This window comes from Caloenas nicobarica, chromosome 1 (genome assembly GCF_036013445.1).
Source record: "Caloenas nicobarica isolate bCalNic1 chromosome 1, bCalNic1.hap1, whole genome shotgun sequence".
NCBI classification, from domain to species: Eukaryota; Metazoa; Chordata; class Aves; order Columbiformes; family Columbidae; genus Caloenas; species Caloenas nicobarica.
The window spans coordinates 58,348,827-58,366,242 of NC_088245.1; the positions used below are offsets into that span (position 1 = coordinate 58,348,827).

General features: G+C 39.6%; 1 protein-coding gene across 1 annotated transcript in view; it reads left to right on the top strand.

Annotated features, from left to right (window-relative positions):
- Positions 1-17,416, top strand: part of PTPRR (protein tyrosine phosphatase receptor type R) — a 142,952-nt gene that overhangs the window by 121,906 nt on the left and 3,630 nt on the right. Inside the window, exons 11-14 of the mRNA XM_065632240.1 lie at positions 309-446; positions 7,957-8,067; positions 9,223-9,380; positions 13,311-13,424. Coding sequence (XP_065488312.1) covers positions 309-446; positions 7,957-8,067; positions 9,223-9,380; positions 13,311-13,424 — 521 coding nt within the window. The remainder of the gene's footprint in view (positions 1-308; positions 447-7,956; positions 8,068-9,222; positions 9,381-13,310; positions 13,425-17,416) is intronic.

Consider the following 17,416-nt stretch of genomic DNA (forward strand, 5'->3'; position numbering starts at 1 on the left):
GCTGGAAAGCCCCAACAACTTGGAAAACAGATTAAGATAGAAGAAGCCAAGTAAGCAGGGAAATTTGAGAAGGATTGATGTATTCTCAGGACCATTCCAGTCCATCGAATCAGTAGTTTCCAGAAGAAAAACTGTTCTACTGAAAAATTTCTGATCTGCTCTACTGTTAGTTATAATTGCTTTCAGTTCAAATAACTTTCTTTTTTTAATTCCAGATTCATTTTTCTACTCTTTTAGAATATTCATCTGCAATTTTGGTCGACCACGTGAATTTAAAGTAAATGCTTTTGTATCTGTTTCTAAACCAGGGATATGGAGGTAAAGAGAAGGCTTTCATTGCAACTCAGGGACCCATGATTAATACCGTGAATGATTTCTGGCAGATGGTTTGGCAAGAAGACAGCCCTGTCATTGTTATGATCACAAAGCTGAAAGAAAAAAATGAGGTATGACAACTAGCCGAACTGAGAAATTATTCCTATGGCTGCATACTGTAGGAAGAGCCTTAGCAGGTATAGAAGGAAGCTAGCAGATAACCAGCTCTTAAATACTATGGTAATGGGCAATATGAAAAGTAATATTGGGGTAGCAAAATACACCAACTGCAATTGCATAGCAATCATAAGAGATGTATTAAAAAAAGACAAAAAGGAATTCCGTTTTCTAGATCTGTGATCTTGGGTTCATAATTTTTTAAGAAACACCTCATTTGTCTGTTGGTCAACTCTGTACTTATAGTTACCTTCTGGTATATAAACAATAGATGGTTAGTGTTATGATTAGAGGTTTCCTGACATGGTTGAAGTTTCTACTTTGTTATAATGGCAGGTGTTGAATTCATTCCAGATATTACAAATCTTCTGGACCATCCCACAAATACAGTTTGGGCTCCCAAATGCCAATACCATGGAGGGACTTAGCCAAAATGGAAATACGTGGTTCTTTACCTTAGTACTAAGTAGAGATGACAATTGCATTTCAATTGCTAATGGCCATCTAACTGCCTGTTATACATTCTGTGACTTTTGGATCCATTCCCAATTACATCTTTAATAGCTTTATTTAGCATTCATGTAAATTGTTGCCAGGCTTTCCTTGATAGTGCCAGAGTCCATATTTGTGACTGCCAGACATTAGGAATGAAAATCACTCTCCCGTGCAGAGGGCCAACACAAAGCTCTGTTCTGGAAGACTGAATGTTACAGAAGTGGTTTACAGGGCTTGTGGACAAGAGAGAGACAGACATAAAGGAGCTCGACTTTTTCTTGAGTTCATACTACTAGACTCAGTAGCAATTCCCAATTCCAGGTAGGTGCCTCAGCACCTTACCAGGTATGCACCAGGGCCATATCGCTCCTGTTCCACTCACACTCCTGCTCTTCAAACTACGATGTATGTGATGATAAAGAAACAGAGTTTATTCAGGAAAAATTCCCAGTCTGAGTGATCAAGGGACCAAGATCCTAAGTGCATTCCCAGGTCTCAGACTCACTGCTCCATTTAAACACGGACTCAGTAGACATACTCTTCTTTCTTCTGCCCTTGACCGCTGCTTGGCTCTTTGTCTTTGTGAGTTTGGGCTTCTAACATGAACTTAAAATGCAGTGGATTTTAAGAAAGCTATATGTAAAAAGCAGGTTGGTGCTGTAAAATAACCCAGGACATATTTCCAAATCAGGTGCCATTTTGCACTGGACTGTTCAAAGAAGTGTCCAGAAGCCCACATTAAAAAGATTACTCCTAAAAACATAGAAAACTTAACCCAGCCTAACTGGCCCAAAGAATAAGTATTTCACTGAGGAAATGCTGACTGTTTAAACAGTCACATCTGACACTGTGTAAGAAGAATGACTTGAAAGAAGTGCCCAGTGGTTTCCATCATGTCAGGAAGCCCTGTGTTTACCTGAGTTACGCAGGCTCTAGGCACTGGTGTTTATCCGCATTGTTGTGGCCTGGCAGTGGTAATTTCCTCCTAATAGAAAGGGTGGGGAATCTCAAATCGTTCCCAGGCTATATAGAGAGGCTGTGTTTGCACAAGCTGTCCTGCCCTGTCTACAAACCTTAGGAACTCTCCCACCGTTAGCGGGTTCCTCCTGAAACCTTGCTTGCTATTGGAAAGGAAACAGCTTGGCTAGTGGCGATGCTGAGCGTATTAACTTCACTGTTAAAGTATTTGCTCTCTATAGGGAAGGAAAGAGCAGATGTTAGCATAATAGCACTTCATATTTTTTTCTTCTCTGTGGTCTGCTTTATTTCCATCATTCTCGGGGAGGTGCATCTGCAATACACAGACATACAAATACCTTCATATTTGAAAGCATATTCATCCACTCATTCACATCCACACCTGCACAAATAAACCCCCACACCTGATTCTCAGGTATGGGCCCCATTCCTTGTTGTAACGTCAGTCAGCCTCCATTTAAGTTATAATATACTATAATATATAAAGTCACGTATAATGAGCGTCACATAAAAAACTGTAATCTCAACAATAAATTCATTTGTTTAGCATAAGCAAAATTATTTGGGACATTAGTGTGCTAGTTCAGTACACTGATGTGATGAATTTGCAATAACAATGGGAATTGTGTGAAATTATGATAAACAAAGGTTTCTATAGAGTTATTTCCTTCCATGAGATGAAAAAATCGTTACGATTCGGTGTGGTAACAGTGTTTGTAAGATCGAAGAAGATATAACACGAAAGGAGAGTGCTGAGCAAAATACTCATTTCAGCTGTGTGAAAAAAAAGTAGAGCATTAAATTATTGGATTTTCCTTCTTTTTCATTTTGAAGTCTGACCAAAAAAAATGAGATTGATTTGTAAGCAAGAATAATGCTGAAGGAACTATGGATGCTGGAGTATTTTAAGCAGAATCTATAAAACCTGTCCTCAAAAGTACACAATGTCTGAACAGATTGGAAATCTACCTGTGCCAGGAAAGTCCATGGGAAAGGAGCTTCTTCCTGAATAAATGAGAAACTTGGAATTCTAGGCTATAATTTTAGGGTTAATATGAGGAAAAACACATCTCATCTAGTGATCTAGGTACCCTTCCTGGTCACTGAAGAGCAGTAACCTCCAGAGGGTGATCCATCCTGCTCTAAGAGAATGAGATCAATTACCCATTGAAAGTGATCATCTCTAATTCTGTAGTAATATTTCAGGACATGATCTTGCAAAGCTTTATCCATGAGGCACATATAAACTTCATATCTGACGGAGTTTAGTCAAGACGACTACGCAATGGAAGTTAGACAAGTATGTGGAGTGTAAGAATTTTATAGACTTTTATGTAATTTTATAGAGAAATTTACAGACTGCTGTTGTATCAGCTGTTTTTCATGGTTATGCTATGTACTCCATAGAGAATATGCATTTAGTTTGCCTTCAAAACTTACTGGCAACATTACCTGTTAACCAGGAAACATATTTTGAGAAGTGTAAATAAAGAATACTGTGCAGTGTTCTGCAAGAAGAAAGGACTAGTACTGACATGCATTAAACAATGCATGTTTATTCATCTCAGATAATGTAAATCTTGTTGTCAGTAATTATCTTGGACAATCTTGTTAACTCACTGTTTAAAGCTCATATTATTTTTCATGTGTCATTTTTTCCCTCAGTTTGTCTATAGGCATGCTTATCTGCACATAGCAAAGTAGATTTTGGAATTCAGAAATCCAGCCTTTTACAGAATTCACAGAAGCCTCTTCGAAGATTACTTTTTAGTTGAGTGTTGGCACCATAGATATGTCTTAGGTGTCGGAAAAACTTAAGTAGATTTCATCCTAACTTTGAGGATTTTAGTATATGAAGGCAAATCCTGCTAGCCCTCTGAATGTATAGCTCTCATGCTTGAGTTAGTAGTGACAGTAAATAGATGACAGGAGTAAAAAGGACTTCTGGAATCGAAGCTTTGTTGTAATTGTTCATTACTGTTGTGTGTTGGCCTGGTTATTGGGACATTTAATGTATAAATTTGATGGCATAGCTATATTGAAAAATATCACAGAATCACAGAATATTAGGGATTGGAAGGGACCTCGAAAGATCATCTAGTCCAATCCCCCCGCCGGAGCAGGAACACCCAGATGAGGTTACACAGGAAGGCATCCAGGCAGGTTTTGAATGTCTCCAGAGAAGGAGACTCCACAACCTCCCTGGGCAGCCTGTTCCAGTGTTCTGTCACCCTCACTGAGAAGAAGTTTCTTCTCAAATTTAAGTGGAACCTCTTGTGCTCCAGCTTGAACCCATTACCCCTTGTCCTATCATTGGTTGTCACTGAGAAGAACCTGGCTCCATCCTCATGACAGAAGAAGTGGAGCTGAAGTAAAGCAACTTCACACATATTTGAGAATTATTAAACTTATTTTGTTCAGGGTCCAAATCCAGGGAAAGTAAAGCACATAAATAACATGTCAGCTGAGCGAGCCTTGTCCCTTCAGCAGAACTGGGGGACCAGGCTGCGACAGGAGCGCTTATGGAAAGTCTAAAAAGCCTGTGCTCGTGAGAATGGACCAACCACAGCAAAGAGCTGCTGCCACCCCAGCCTGAAGCAGGGCCAGATCCTGCTCAGGAGCTTCCCATGGAGCCCAGCACCCAGCAGGCCTGGGACAGGGCGCACGAGGAGACAGGGCAGAGGACGGGGGGAGCCTGGGCCTGCAGCCCTGTCACTGAGGGGAGGACAAGGGCTGAAATCAATTACAGGTCATGCGAGATACTGTTCATTGTATAACCTTCCTGTTCAGGTCGGAGAATGTTGTGTGGGTTTTTTTGCTTTGGTGTTGTTTTGGTTTGTTTTGGTGTTTTTTAGGGTTTTGTTTGGTTTTTGTTTGGTTGGTTGTTTTTTTGTAGGGTTTTTGTTTGCATTTGTTTGTTGTTTGGTTTTTTGCCTTTTTAAAAAAATCATTTATTTGCAAAAGTTTCATGAGGAGCAGCTGAGAGAACTGAGGCTGTTTAGCCTGGAGAAAAAGAGGCTGAGGGGAGATCTCATCGATCTCTACAACTACCTGAAAGGAGGTTGTAGCATGGAGGGTGTTGGTCTCTTCTCTTGAGTAACAAGTGACAGGACAAGAGGAAATGGCCTCAAGTTGCACCAGAGGAGGTTTAGACTGGATATTAGGAAAAAATTCTTCATGGAAAGGGTTGTCAGGCATTGGAACAGGCTGCCCAGGGAAGTGGTGGAGTCACCATCCCTGGAGGTGTTTAAAAGACATGTAGATGAGGTTCTTAGGGACATGGTTTAATGCCAGAGTTAGGTTATGGTTGAACTCAATGATCTTGAGCTTCTTTTCCAACCAAAATGAGTCTATGATTCTATGAAAAAGCTAACCAATGGAATTTGAAAGATGGCAGGAAGATATTTTCCACGTGAAAGTTAGAAGATTCCCAGGCTTTTGGCTGCCATGCAAATTTGGTTAGGATTTCTTTTTTTTGAGCTTAAGTGTCTTTTAAAAAATCCTGCTTGTAGCTGTTCTGTGTTTGCTGACTACACAGATGGTTGAACGTTCAATCTCAAACTCACAAAATATGTGACCTATTTTAAAAGTGCTGTAATAGAGGAATATGCTCGAAGGGAAACTATGTGGCCTGAAAGAACAGCAAGGAACAGAATCGGGACCAGCACAATGAGTGGAGGTTGAGGACTACATGGTGATAAGACAAGTGAATTCTTCCTTTTTTTCTGATATATGCTGTAGACAATAAGCTTTTCCTGATTACAGACATGAAGCTAGAGAGCACACTTCATAACCATTGTGTTTGGCTTTTGAATAGGTTTAAAACATACCTACTTGAGACCAGTGGAATTTTCTCTAAGGTTCATGCAATAGCTTGAGGCAACTTACTCTTTTTTTGATGATGCTCCTGGGATTTTCTGTATTTTTTTTTTATGTTTGATATGTTTATCCCTCCCGTCTTCATCTTTATCCCTTTATTATAATTAACTTCCAAAAACATGCTAATTCTCCCAAATATCTGTCTTCTTAGAAGTGCCTGAACCAGCTGATCCCAGCTCAATTTGCGAGGCTATTTTTTAAGGCAGTAACAAACGGTATTTTAAAAAGGTGCACGGAGACTGTGTTAAAAATAATCCATTGTATCTCACTAAATGTAGACAGACTGTTAAATGAAAGTTATTTTAATGAACAGCCCCGTTTCATTGTCCACCCAGAGCAAGTTGCCAATTCCAGTTCTGGGAAAGAGTCAAGAAAAACACTCTTCTGGAGTGCCTGAAGGCTTTGTAGTGAACGTCGCTTGCTCGCATTTATCAAGAAGTCTCAGGGGTTGACTTGACTATTGTTGATTGTCAGGGTACAATTGTGTATTTAGACTTTTCTTTTTCCCATATTAGCACTGAAAACTGCACTCCCAGGGAGGGGCATGAATTGCAGATCTGGCAGATGATAGTAGCTATATGTGTCACATGGAACTTGTGAAGGTTTTTTTTCACACAAATTTCTGAGTATTTTATTGCCATTCTTGATGTCTTCGGGGAGACAGCAAATTTAGGATGTTCGAGTAATTCTGCAAAAGACAGGATTTGAACGAAACCAATCAGACTGGCCAGCATTATTTCAGAAAACTTGGCTTTCACACACCTCACACTATTAAGGTAATGAACATCTATTTTTAGAAAAGTATTTATAAAACAGAGATGATTCAGTTCAATCAGCTATTGGGTTATCAAGTAGAGTAACAGCTTAAAGATCACACCTGGTGGTAAAGCCTTGCATTTCACCGATATTTTTTTCTGGTTCATTTTTAGCAGGATTTACTGGGACCTATGTTTTGTGGCAATTACTTACATTAAAGGGATTGTTTCATTTTGCTGCATAATGTAGGATACTGCCTGAATATATACCAGTTTCTTCAGCAAGACTTTGTGAGGAAATACAAACAAGTTATTTGTGGGTTCCTGTTGTTGTAGAACTGTCTGTTCTGTCAGTGGTTTTTTTACCTGTGCATTGGATATTAAAAAGAAGATTTTATTAAATTGTTGTTTTGGTTTTGGTTTGGTTTTATTTAATGAACAAGTTAGATTGGCCAGCATTATTTCTGAAAATGTGGCTTTCAAAAACCTTACACTCTTAAGATAATGAGCATATATTTTTAGAGAAGTACTTATACAACAGGGATGTTTGCTTTCAGGTAGACTGTAGAGATACTTTAATGGAAATTAATATGAATTGCAGTTGATTGGAAGATAAGCAAACTATTGCAGAGGAAAATCAAATTGGTTCACACTGTAAAATGCTATTTCTTCATCTTTTTAGTAGGTGCTTGTCAGGTACATTGCTGAAATAATATAACACTACTGATTCATTAAGAATTCTATAAATAATTTTGTGTAGCTCTAGCAAGATTGATGGATTTTTTAAAATTAATTTCTAGTGAATTATATAGTAGACAACTCAGATTCTGCAAAATGCTTTAATATGCACATTAAGTCCCATTGAATTCAGTAAGATCTAAGGCCACATTTACATGCTTTGTTGTGTCAGGGTTGAGGAGAGTAAAGAGGACAAAAAGTCTTGTGAGGAGAGGACGAATCCCTTCCTCAGAAGGAAATCTCATTTGTAAAGAGTAAACTTTATAAATTTAATTCTATGGATTAAAGAATATTTTAGGGGGAAAAAAAAAACCCTTTCATTTTAAATGTGGAAAATAATTTCGTTAACGGAACTTCATTGAGCTTTTGAGAATAAAAACAGCTGTAGAAAATGTTCAGTGACAGATCCATATCTGAAAAACTCAGATCCTGAAAATCAGGCCTAAGTAAGCCACTCATTAAGAACCCTGCAATATCTTATTTAGGAATGCTTCTGATATGAATAACACCTCAATTGAATTCATCTGAACTTCCCAGACAAATACATTCTGTGTAAAAATTGGATATGAATATGGCTCCAGGATCCAGTTTGTTGATGACACTGATGGTTGCTTTCCAGAAATGCGTGCTCTATTGGCCAGAAAAAAGAGGAATCTATGGGAAGGTTGAAGTCCTTGTTAACAGTGTGCAAGAATGCGAGAACTATACTATCCGTCAGCTTACAATAAAGGTAACAATCTGCATCTGAGAAGCACTGCTCTTAATGCTTTATTTTTTTTAATGTTAAGTGAAGTTAAGGAATTTTTTTAAAGGGCATAGATTTTTACAGGAGGAGTAACTGAGCTATGAAGCTCACAGCTGCAAGGTGCGATTGAGACCAAAGCACTGGAACACTTATCCTATTGCTGTTTTGTATCGCTCTGGCAATATAAAAGGCTTCAAAAAGAGTGCAAGTTTCGCTCTCTTGAATTACATTTGCTATGAGGCCTTTTTAGAATTGCCCAGGCAATGTGAAGGGATTTTAGTTAAAGAAAGAACTGGCATAGCATCATTTTGAAAAAGATACGCTGCTCATGTTGTTTGCTGAATGCATCCATAGCCCATTTGAGAAGCTAAAAATATAAGGAGTGTATAACAAAAGCTTTATGTTTTCATGGTTCTAACTAAACATTAACTGTGCCAAAGAAGGCAGATGCTCCTCTTCTAAGTTACTCCCTATATTACGCTTATGTGCTATCAGATTGCATCATCTACTGCTCCTCATGGAGCATTACAGTAAGTAATGACTTGGGAAAATTTGTTTGGTGTTTCAGCCCATGCAGTGGGAAGTGGGCAGAAGTCATATCATCCAACACAAACTACTCCAGCCCATATTTAGCCCCTTTGCTTGTTGAAGCAGTAACATCCTCTATTGGAGAGAATAATTGGACAAACTGGGATGTCTGATTAATCTAGAAGGGCAGTTCTTCTGCACCTTTAACTTAAATACTCTTGTAATTTTAGTATCAAACTCTCATGATAATGTCCTTTAGTGGTAGAGGAAATATATAATAATTGAGAGATACAGAAGCCCAGATCAAGCTAATCTCTAGATCTTGTTGCTGATCTAACAATTCCCAATGGACAACAGAGTCAACAAGCCAGTAGTCAGATGGATAGAGCAGAACTCACATAGCTGGAAAAACAGCTAAGTTCTCAGGTGTACAAACCCTTCTTACAACTGTGTCCCTGGAAGCACACCTGTTCCCTGCAATTGCATCCTCTGAGTCTAATAAAAAAAAGTTAAGTCTCTCTCCCTTTTACTGTCTTTTTACCATAACATTAAGAGAAATCAAAAGAATTGTTCACCACAAGTGTGCATATGAAATCTTCATGTTATTTTCAGCAAGGGAGTCAGTCTCGGAGTGTGAAACACTACTGGTACACGTCCTGGCCGGACCACAAAACCCCCGACAGCGCTCAGCCTCTGCTGCAGCTCATGCTGGATGTAGAAGAGGACAGGGTGGAATCACCTGGCAGAGGGCCTGTGGTTGTGCACTGCAGGTAATTTTTGCAATCCTTCTCTTAAATGATTGCCCAAAGCAAGGCCAGAGCAAATCACATCAAACAGTCCTCCTCCTAAACAAAGAACGTATTTGGGGAAGAGTAAAATTCCCCAGATCCTCTTCATGCTAATTGACTTTTTCTGTTCATATTTGAGGATCTGAGCTTTGGAGAGAATTCCCTTGTTGCTAGCAAATCGTTACTGAACTTTTGTCCATTTCTACTAATGAACTCTCTTTTTGAAAGACCAGCTGGAAAAATTATTATGCTTCTGTTCTTTATTCATGATTTGCTTTCTTTTTAGTCTTGTTTTACAATTACATACCGAAGTCACATGCACTGCCGTGTGACTGGTTGGCTAAAATGTTGTAAAGACAGTCAATTTTGCACAGCACATATCAGGTACAAATTTGGAGACCAAAACACATCAGTACTAAAATTTGTGAACATTTTCACAAAGGCAGTTGGTTTGATACTCAAGAGCAAAATGTTTTTCAGTACTAAAGACCAGAGTGTTACTCAAATTGTAATGAACCAGAGAATGTCCTTCTAATCATTCTAATTAAATCGCATTTTATTGCTTTATGTTGATTCATTGCCCCATGTTGCAATTTAAGTAGTAGGAAGTAGTACTGGATTTGTTACATTGGTGGAAACGAGTAGGTGAAGCAAAATAGAAAAAAAAAAAAACAACAGTGTAATCCTTATTTGCTTTGTCTCATAACTGTGAGGATACATATTTTACAGTTCTTTTTTTTCCGAGAATTACATCAAAACCAGAACTTCTCATCTTGAACCACTTCTTTTTAACTCCATGTTTAGGAGATTTAGAGAAATGGAAGCCAGATTTGAACCACCCATCATTTTTCAAAACCAGAATGTGAGGAATAAGGAACTTTCCAAAATTTTATGCAGCTATTTTTATCAGGAATTGCAGTTTCCTGAAACAATCCACAAATCTCTGGGTGGCTATTGAGAGTCCCATTTTTCCAGTAAGGATCTTCAGTAATGAGAGTCTTCTGAAGAATGGGGTGTCTTTCTGAGATGACTGATAGGGCAGCAAGCTCTGTAATCATGATTAATGACCCAGACATCATCTCAGTTGTGATTAGATTAATTGCACTTCAGTGACAATTCAGCTATTGGTCTACAGAATGGGTAAACTCATTCACACTCTATTTTCTAGTCAGATAGTTTCTTTCCTTTTAATCTGAGTTGCAGATGAGGTTATCCAAGTCTTATAGAGCCTGTGCACACTTTTAAACTTGGACCCCAGATACAACTGCACAATTCTCAGTTATTTCCAGAGGAGCATTGCAGTGCACACTCAAACAATGATCCTTAACATGAAGCAGACATGCTTTAATAATCTATTTATATGGCACAAGTGAAAAAAAAAGTAATTCAGTTTTTTGTATATCTTCTTGCAGTGTATCAGCATAGGGTGCTGTCTTAGACACTTCAGTGATGAACCCACTCCAGACTCCAGATATAAAAAGGACTTTACTTCTTCTGGCAAAGTAGTTCCTATTCTGCAAAGGAATAGGAAAAATAAATAAATAAATAAACTTTTGCTTTGCTCCTTAAAATTAGCACGTCTGATTACACACAGCCAAGGACACAGTTTTCCAAAGGAAGAAAGTTTTAAGTTCTTACCAATCTTTATAGTGGCATTCACTGGGAAGGTATATGTTTCCTCCCTCATGTCACTCATCAAAGCATGTGGTAAATATGGAAAATATCTCCTTAATCTCTCCTTTGGATGTGTAGTTAGTACATCAAAATAAGTTTGTTTTTAATGGCAGCTGAGCAGTTTGGGATCAAATGCAAGTTTTAATCGAGAGTTTTCAAATATAAAGGGAATTGTTTTTTATTTAAATTGAATCAATAAGGAAGAATTAGAACACATAATTATATTCTACAAATGTAAAACTAATTTAGCTGCATTTAATCAGTGAAACCAAGTTGACTGAGAATCTGGACCACAATGCCGTTTTCTGCTTCCCAGAAGAACAAGCAATTTGGCATATTGGAGGACTTGTAAAAGTTTCTTAAATGAGAATAAGGGATAAAACTTTCATGCTCAGAAACTTGACACTGTTATAGTTATTGCTGGAAATTTGTGCTTTCTTTCCTCATCAGCAAGTGCATGAACATGTTCTATAAAAAGCATACTGCCTGCATCTCTTAATCCCAAAATCATAACAGTCCAATATTCCACACTCCAAATTAACAGACCACAGTTGTTATGAATGAGCTGCTACACATCAAACTCCTAAAAAAAAGGGAGAAAATAGAAATATATGTAATCTATATATATATATATATATATATATATATATACACACACCATGTTAAGGTGCTTGAAAATACTTCAGAGTAAGTAGCTCTCCATATTTTCTGGATATACCAAGAAAGAAAGGTCAGGCAAGTGAAGAACAATGTTATTTTTATCCTGCATTGCCTGAAATAAAGCTATGTAATTAGATAGGACTGGCATGCCTAAGCCAAGGAAGAAAATGCATTAGAAAACCCTAGCCTTTGTTTAATACATATTAAGGACTTGTCCAAGAACACTTAATCCACTCCAAATAAGAGAAAAAAAGAACTCTTCATTATAGCAAACTTCACTTATATCTGAATTGTATAAACTTGTTAGCCCCGCTTTCAAGAGTTTCAAAATATTTGAGGAAGAGAATGGGGGTATGCATTATATTGCATTCTCCAAATCCCTCTTTATAAACTATGTCCTTATCCTTTTGGATACATTTATCCCATATATATTGATGTCCAAGGAGACATGCTGTAAACTTGGGATCTTCATCATACTCTATCCTTTCTTAGGCTGCCAGTTTTACATCTCATTGTCCCCTCATGGTTGGCTTAGACTTACTCCTATATTTAATATTGCTGAGTCCTCTTGGAAATTTTCATTTCCAGATGGGAGGGCTCTTGAGTCTCTAAAGCACCTCTGTCTTTCATTCTGTGTTGAGTAGATTGTGATTTTTTTCAGCTGTAGCAAATGGACATACTCCTGCTAATACTTGGCACTCAGATATATCAAACTTCCATCTGAGATACTCAACATATTCTTCCTGGCATTCATATAAATAACTCTTGCAGTGCTCTTACGAGGTACATAGTAATCATAGCTATCACACAGATGAACAAAGCAAGGCACCAAATGGTTAAGTATTTACTATAAGGCCAGAGATGTAAATCTGTGCCCCTGACTCCATGTTTTAACTGTTTTCCTCACATTTTCCTGCCATGCAGCGCGACAGGAATCCCTGCACCAAATTCCACATTACTTAAGCAAGAAACAGAGTTTTGGAGGCCCAGGGAGTAAAAAGAGTGCCAAAACGGCTGTTTCCAAGCAGGCCTCTAGAAAACCTGGAGAGTTACAGCACCAAATCCTTCTCCCTCCTGCAGAGTCATGGGAGAGGGAGTTAATTTCATCAGCATGGTTCTAGGTGCTTTTTACTTTCATGGTTAGAGGTGTAGTTAGCAGAACCCCTGTATACTTTGAGGGTTCAAGCATAAAGCCCTACTGACTTTTGCCTTTAAGTGGGCTTTTCCCCCAGCTCTGTGTGTATCTTCCTAATTGGTTTGGACTGTGCCAGAGAATATTTGGACTTTGTGGTGCTAATGGAGATTGTTTTTCTTACCATATGCTTGTGTGCGAACTGGAAATATGTTAGCCTCAAAAATTACCCACAACAACTGGACTGCTGGGACAGTGTAGGCTTTAATTCCTCTTTAAGAAGCTGAGCTGAGAAGTTACCCTTGCTGGTCAAGCACCCAGGAACTGTGGGTCCAAGCAATTCCATGTTTTGTACTTTTAGCGTTTTCCTATGTATTTAGTGTTTTCCACTTAACTCCTTTGATCTGTGAACTCCATTGCCTGATTAAATTTTGCTTTCTTTTCAGTGCTGGTATAGGAAGAACTGGATGTTTTATTGCCACGGCCATTGGTTGTCAGCAGTTGAAGGAAGAGGGAGTTGTAGATGCATTGAGCATTGTCTGCCAGCTACGAATGGATCGGTGAGTTCCAGAAGAACTATAAATCAGTCAACGACTCTGCAAATCAGTCAATGATTCTGAAACAATTCTGAAATAATTACTGAGATGATTTAGTAACGATCAGTAATGATTCTGAAAACATTTTCACAGTTGAATGTTGTGTTACATGAAGCAGCTGCCATAACTTTTGCTGACTCTTAAGACAACATTAGCTGAATATTCAAAGTAACATTTGTATTTGGGTCCTGAGGAAGGAATATTATTTTCTGGGTGAAACTAGGTGAGTCTCCACTAAATGAAATTCTCCTGAGATAGCAACCCTACAGTTGCTGGGCACTTGGCACTCCTCTTTTCCCCTCCTGGAGGTTTCTTCTGTTTGCGGCGTCCCACTAGGACACAAGAGACACAGGGCAGTGTGGAGTCAAGGGATTGTCTTTGAGCCTGGATCGACAGGGACATCCAGGCTCAATCAGTGTGTAGCTTCTTTATGCAATGGAGCAAGCCAAATCTGGTGCTCTTGCTATTCCTTCCACTGTGCTCGGCATCTTTTTTAACTGGGTTGGCAAACTTACCCAACTTAAGAAAATAGCAAGGCATTTGTTGCAGAATTTTCTTGAGTCAGACCAATTTTCTGATTGAATTCACAGCTTGGGAGCACGCTATAAGCCGGCATTGTTGCAGAGTGCTTTGTTTTGTGAAACCACAGATGAAGATAGATTTGTGTTGGAAAGGAGGATGTATTGTACACAATGGAAGCTGCTGGTTTGGTTGTATTTTTCTTTCTTATTCTGCTTAGGGAAATAGGATTTTGTTTAAAGTAAATAGACAGGGTTGCACCAAGAATAGAGAAGTCTCGTTTCTCTCCTGTTCTAGGTACCAAACCATATAATTCCCTTGCAAGTATATCAACTGCTTCTGACACACATTTCTTCTTAAAATGGAAACAACTGATAAGGATGCAAATGCTGAAAAAAGAGCTCAGGTCAAAGGGAAAATACAGGATTTTTGTGTTCCAAAGAGCTCTGAAAGGTACTGAAACCACAAATTGCAGAAAGACCAGAATCCATATAGTTGACCATGTTTATGGATCACCTCCTCTGCTTTCCCCTCCCAGGCACCTTTATCATACTAGAGATTGTAATACGATCCTTACAGGGCAACGTGAGCCACTTGAAGTGTAAAATTCTCTAAGGGGAGTTCCTGACCTAAAAGTCTCAGCAGCAAAAAGATGGGAGAGCTGAGGGAAAAAAATGCGTGCCCTGTTTTAAATTATCAACTCCCAATTTCCAACACTTCGTTCTGATTATCTGTTCATCTTATTGAAAAACGTTTGTAGTGCTCTCCCCCATTTTCTTATTGCTTTTACACTCCACTGTAGAGAAGTGGAAGCAAACACTGGTCTCAGCTACATCATTTTTTATGTCATTATTTCAGCCATAGAAAAAATAATCCAAATTTTCAGCATTATAACTGACAACACAATTTCATTGAGTGTATCTGACTAATTAACTTTCTTATATGTATTAGTATCCTAGATAAATTTGGAAAGAGAATGAAAATCTGACCTAAATATAAACATCCATAACAGCAATCTCAGTGACACAAAGCTTGTTATAAAAATTGTTGAGTCTCGTGCTTTGTGCATTTCTGTATTTTTTCGAGTTTCAGATTATATAAATAGACTCCAGAGGTCTTCCTTGATGCGCCTCAGTTCTTCATACTCTCAGGCATTGCGTGAGACAAAAAGTATATCTGTGTTTTAATGTTTAAAGACATTTTTCTGGGAAAAACTCAGTAACCAAAAACTCTTTTTCTTTCCTTTTTCCAATTGGCCATATTACAGAATGGATCTCACTCACCTGGCAGTCAGTTTATAGCAAAGATTGCTAAGGCAGAGCTTAGCAGCCCTTAAGACTACAGTAGCCAGTGCCAGCCCAAACAGATCACAGGTTCATAAAATGGATGAGTATCACTGTTACATGGACAAAGCTCCATGAGACCATCTTCCCCTGATGATCCAGTCCTGATGTGGTGGTTATTGGCAGGTCACATGTGAGACAGGGTCATTACATGTGACATGAAGCTGGCAAAATGAACTTAAGGTCCCTCTAGACGTGGCTGCAAGAGCTGGCTCTGGCCATAGCTGTGTTACAGTTCAGTGACCGACATGGCCAACATCACCAATGGGGTACAACCAGGAGCAGAGCAGGAACAGAGATGAAGCTGTCTTCCTCGTGATGCTGGCCAGCAGCTGAGCTCAAATTTATTGTTTGTACATCAGATTGCCCTCACAAAACAGAAAAAAAAAAAAAGAGAGAGTTCAGCAGAAAAGGATAATTTTATCTGACCACCTGGGAGCCAGAAACCTGCCTAGGAGGTACACTGAATATTTCATCCCTGATACCCCATCTGCACTAGAGTGCCAGCCAGGCTTGCTCATGCTCAGAGCTGCACCAGCCAAACACAGACCTACTGATGGAACACACTCGATGGTTTCCACTTGTGCGTGAACTTTTGTCACATGGGCCCATGGCCACTCTTCTACCAAAGCGTACTGAGCAACAGGAGAAAAGAGAAGACCGGTGCTTGAGGAAGTCACAGTGGTGCTGTCATGATTTACCAAAACATTCCCATTGCCCAGCCCACTCTGTGAGAACCAAACGAGCATCCAGACAAATTGCAGATAGTGGCAAAAACTTATGCTGTGAAATAGTTTAATTAACTGCCTATGTGGCCCCTCAGGAAACAGTTTAATATTGAGCTCCAACAGGGAATGAGACAGGAAAGAGCTGTTCCCAGGTAATTGATGTCCAGGTGCAACTTTCTTCTTAGCTATTTCGTGTAAATTAAGGGGTGAACAAATCTGGCAGTAATTGTCTGTGCTGAGCTAACGTGAGGAAATGGACCGTCCACTCAAAATCTTGACCCAGGATGGAGATACAGCCATGCCCTTTGTGGATTCATAGAAAGACAGACCCACAGCTCTGCTCAGCTTACTTTTTTTTCCCAGCTCATTTTTTATGTTTTACAACAGAAACAGGAAATGTTTGATGTGAGGCATCTTTAAGACTTACTGTGATATTGAGAAACTTTACACATTCTTAACCTTAAAGGCGCATTCTTGGAATGACATCCAATAACTTTGCTCTTGGCTCCTCAGACAGGATGAAAAGAGTTTCCAGTGTGCGTCAATTCATTGTTTAAGTGTTTTGACTAATCACTTCAGGTTAAAAAAAAAAAAAAATCTCGAACGCTGCATCACATTCATTCTGGAGCAGACTGCATCCAGCTGCACTAGCAGCAAGCCAGAGGGCAGGGTAAAGGACCCTTCCCTCCCCCGTGGCTGCCCAGGCAGAGCTGGTCACAGTCCCTGAGCCCTCAGGTTACCAGGGGCTGTTTCTTCTGAGCACCACCTCAGATTCTCCCAGAGAATCAGAGAGCCCAGCAGCTCGCAGAGGAGCTGGCAGCGTGGGCTAGCAGAGGACGAAGGCTGCACACCCAGGGATGCCATAGCTGTGGGTACATCCCTTCTGGGTACTGGGGACACGGGAGAGGAAACCTCCTGCCTTGAGCAGATTTCCTCCTGAAATGCTCTTCCTCACAGGCTTTTGCGCAAACTGATGTCTTAAGGTCACAGATAATTCATTGCTATTAAATGTGAGCCTTGCACAAGAACAAAGAGGAGAAAGACTTGGTGATTATCAGCAGATGAAAAGTTGGACATGAGCCAGCAATGTGCGCTTGCAACCCAGACAGCCAGTCGTAACCTGTGTTGCATCAAAAGCAGTGTGGCCAGCATGTCGAGGGAGGTGATTCTGCCCCTCTGCTCCGCTCTGGTGAGACCCCACCTGGAGTCCTGTGTCCAGCTCTGGAGCCCTCAGCACAGGAAAGACATGGACCTGTTGGAGAGGGGCCAGAGGAGGCCACAGAGATGATCAGAGGGCTGGAACAGCTGTGCTGTGAGGACAGGCTGAGAGAGCTGGGGTTGTTCAGCCTGGAGAAGAGAAGGCTCT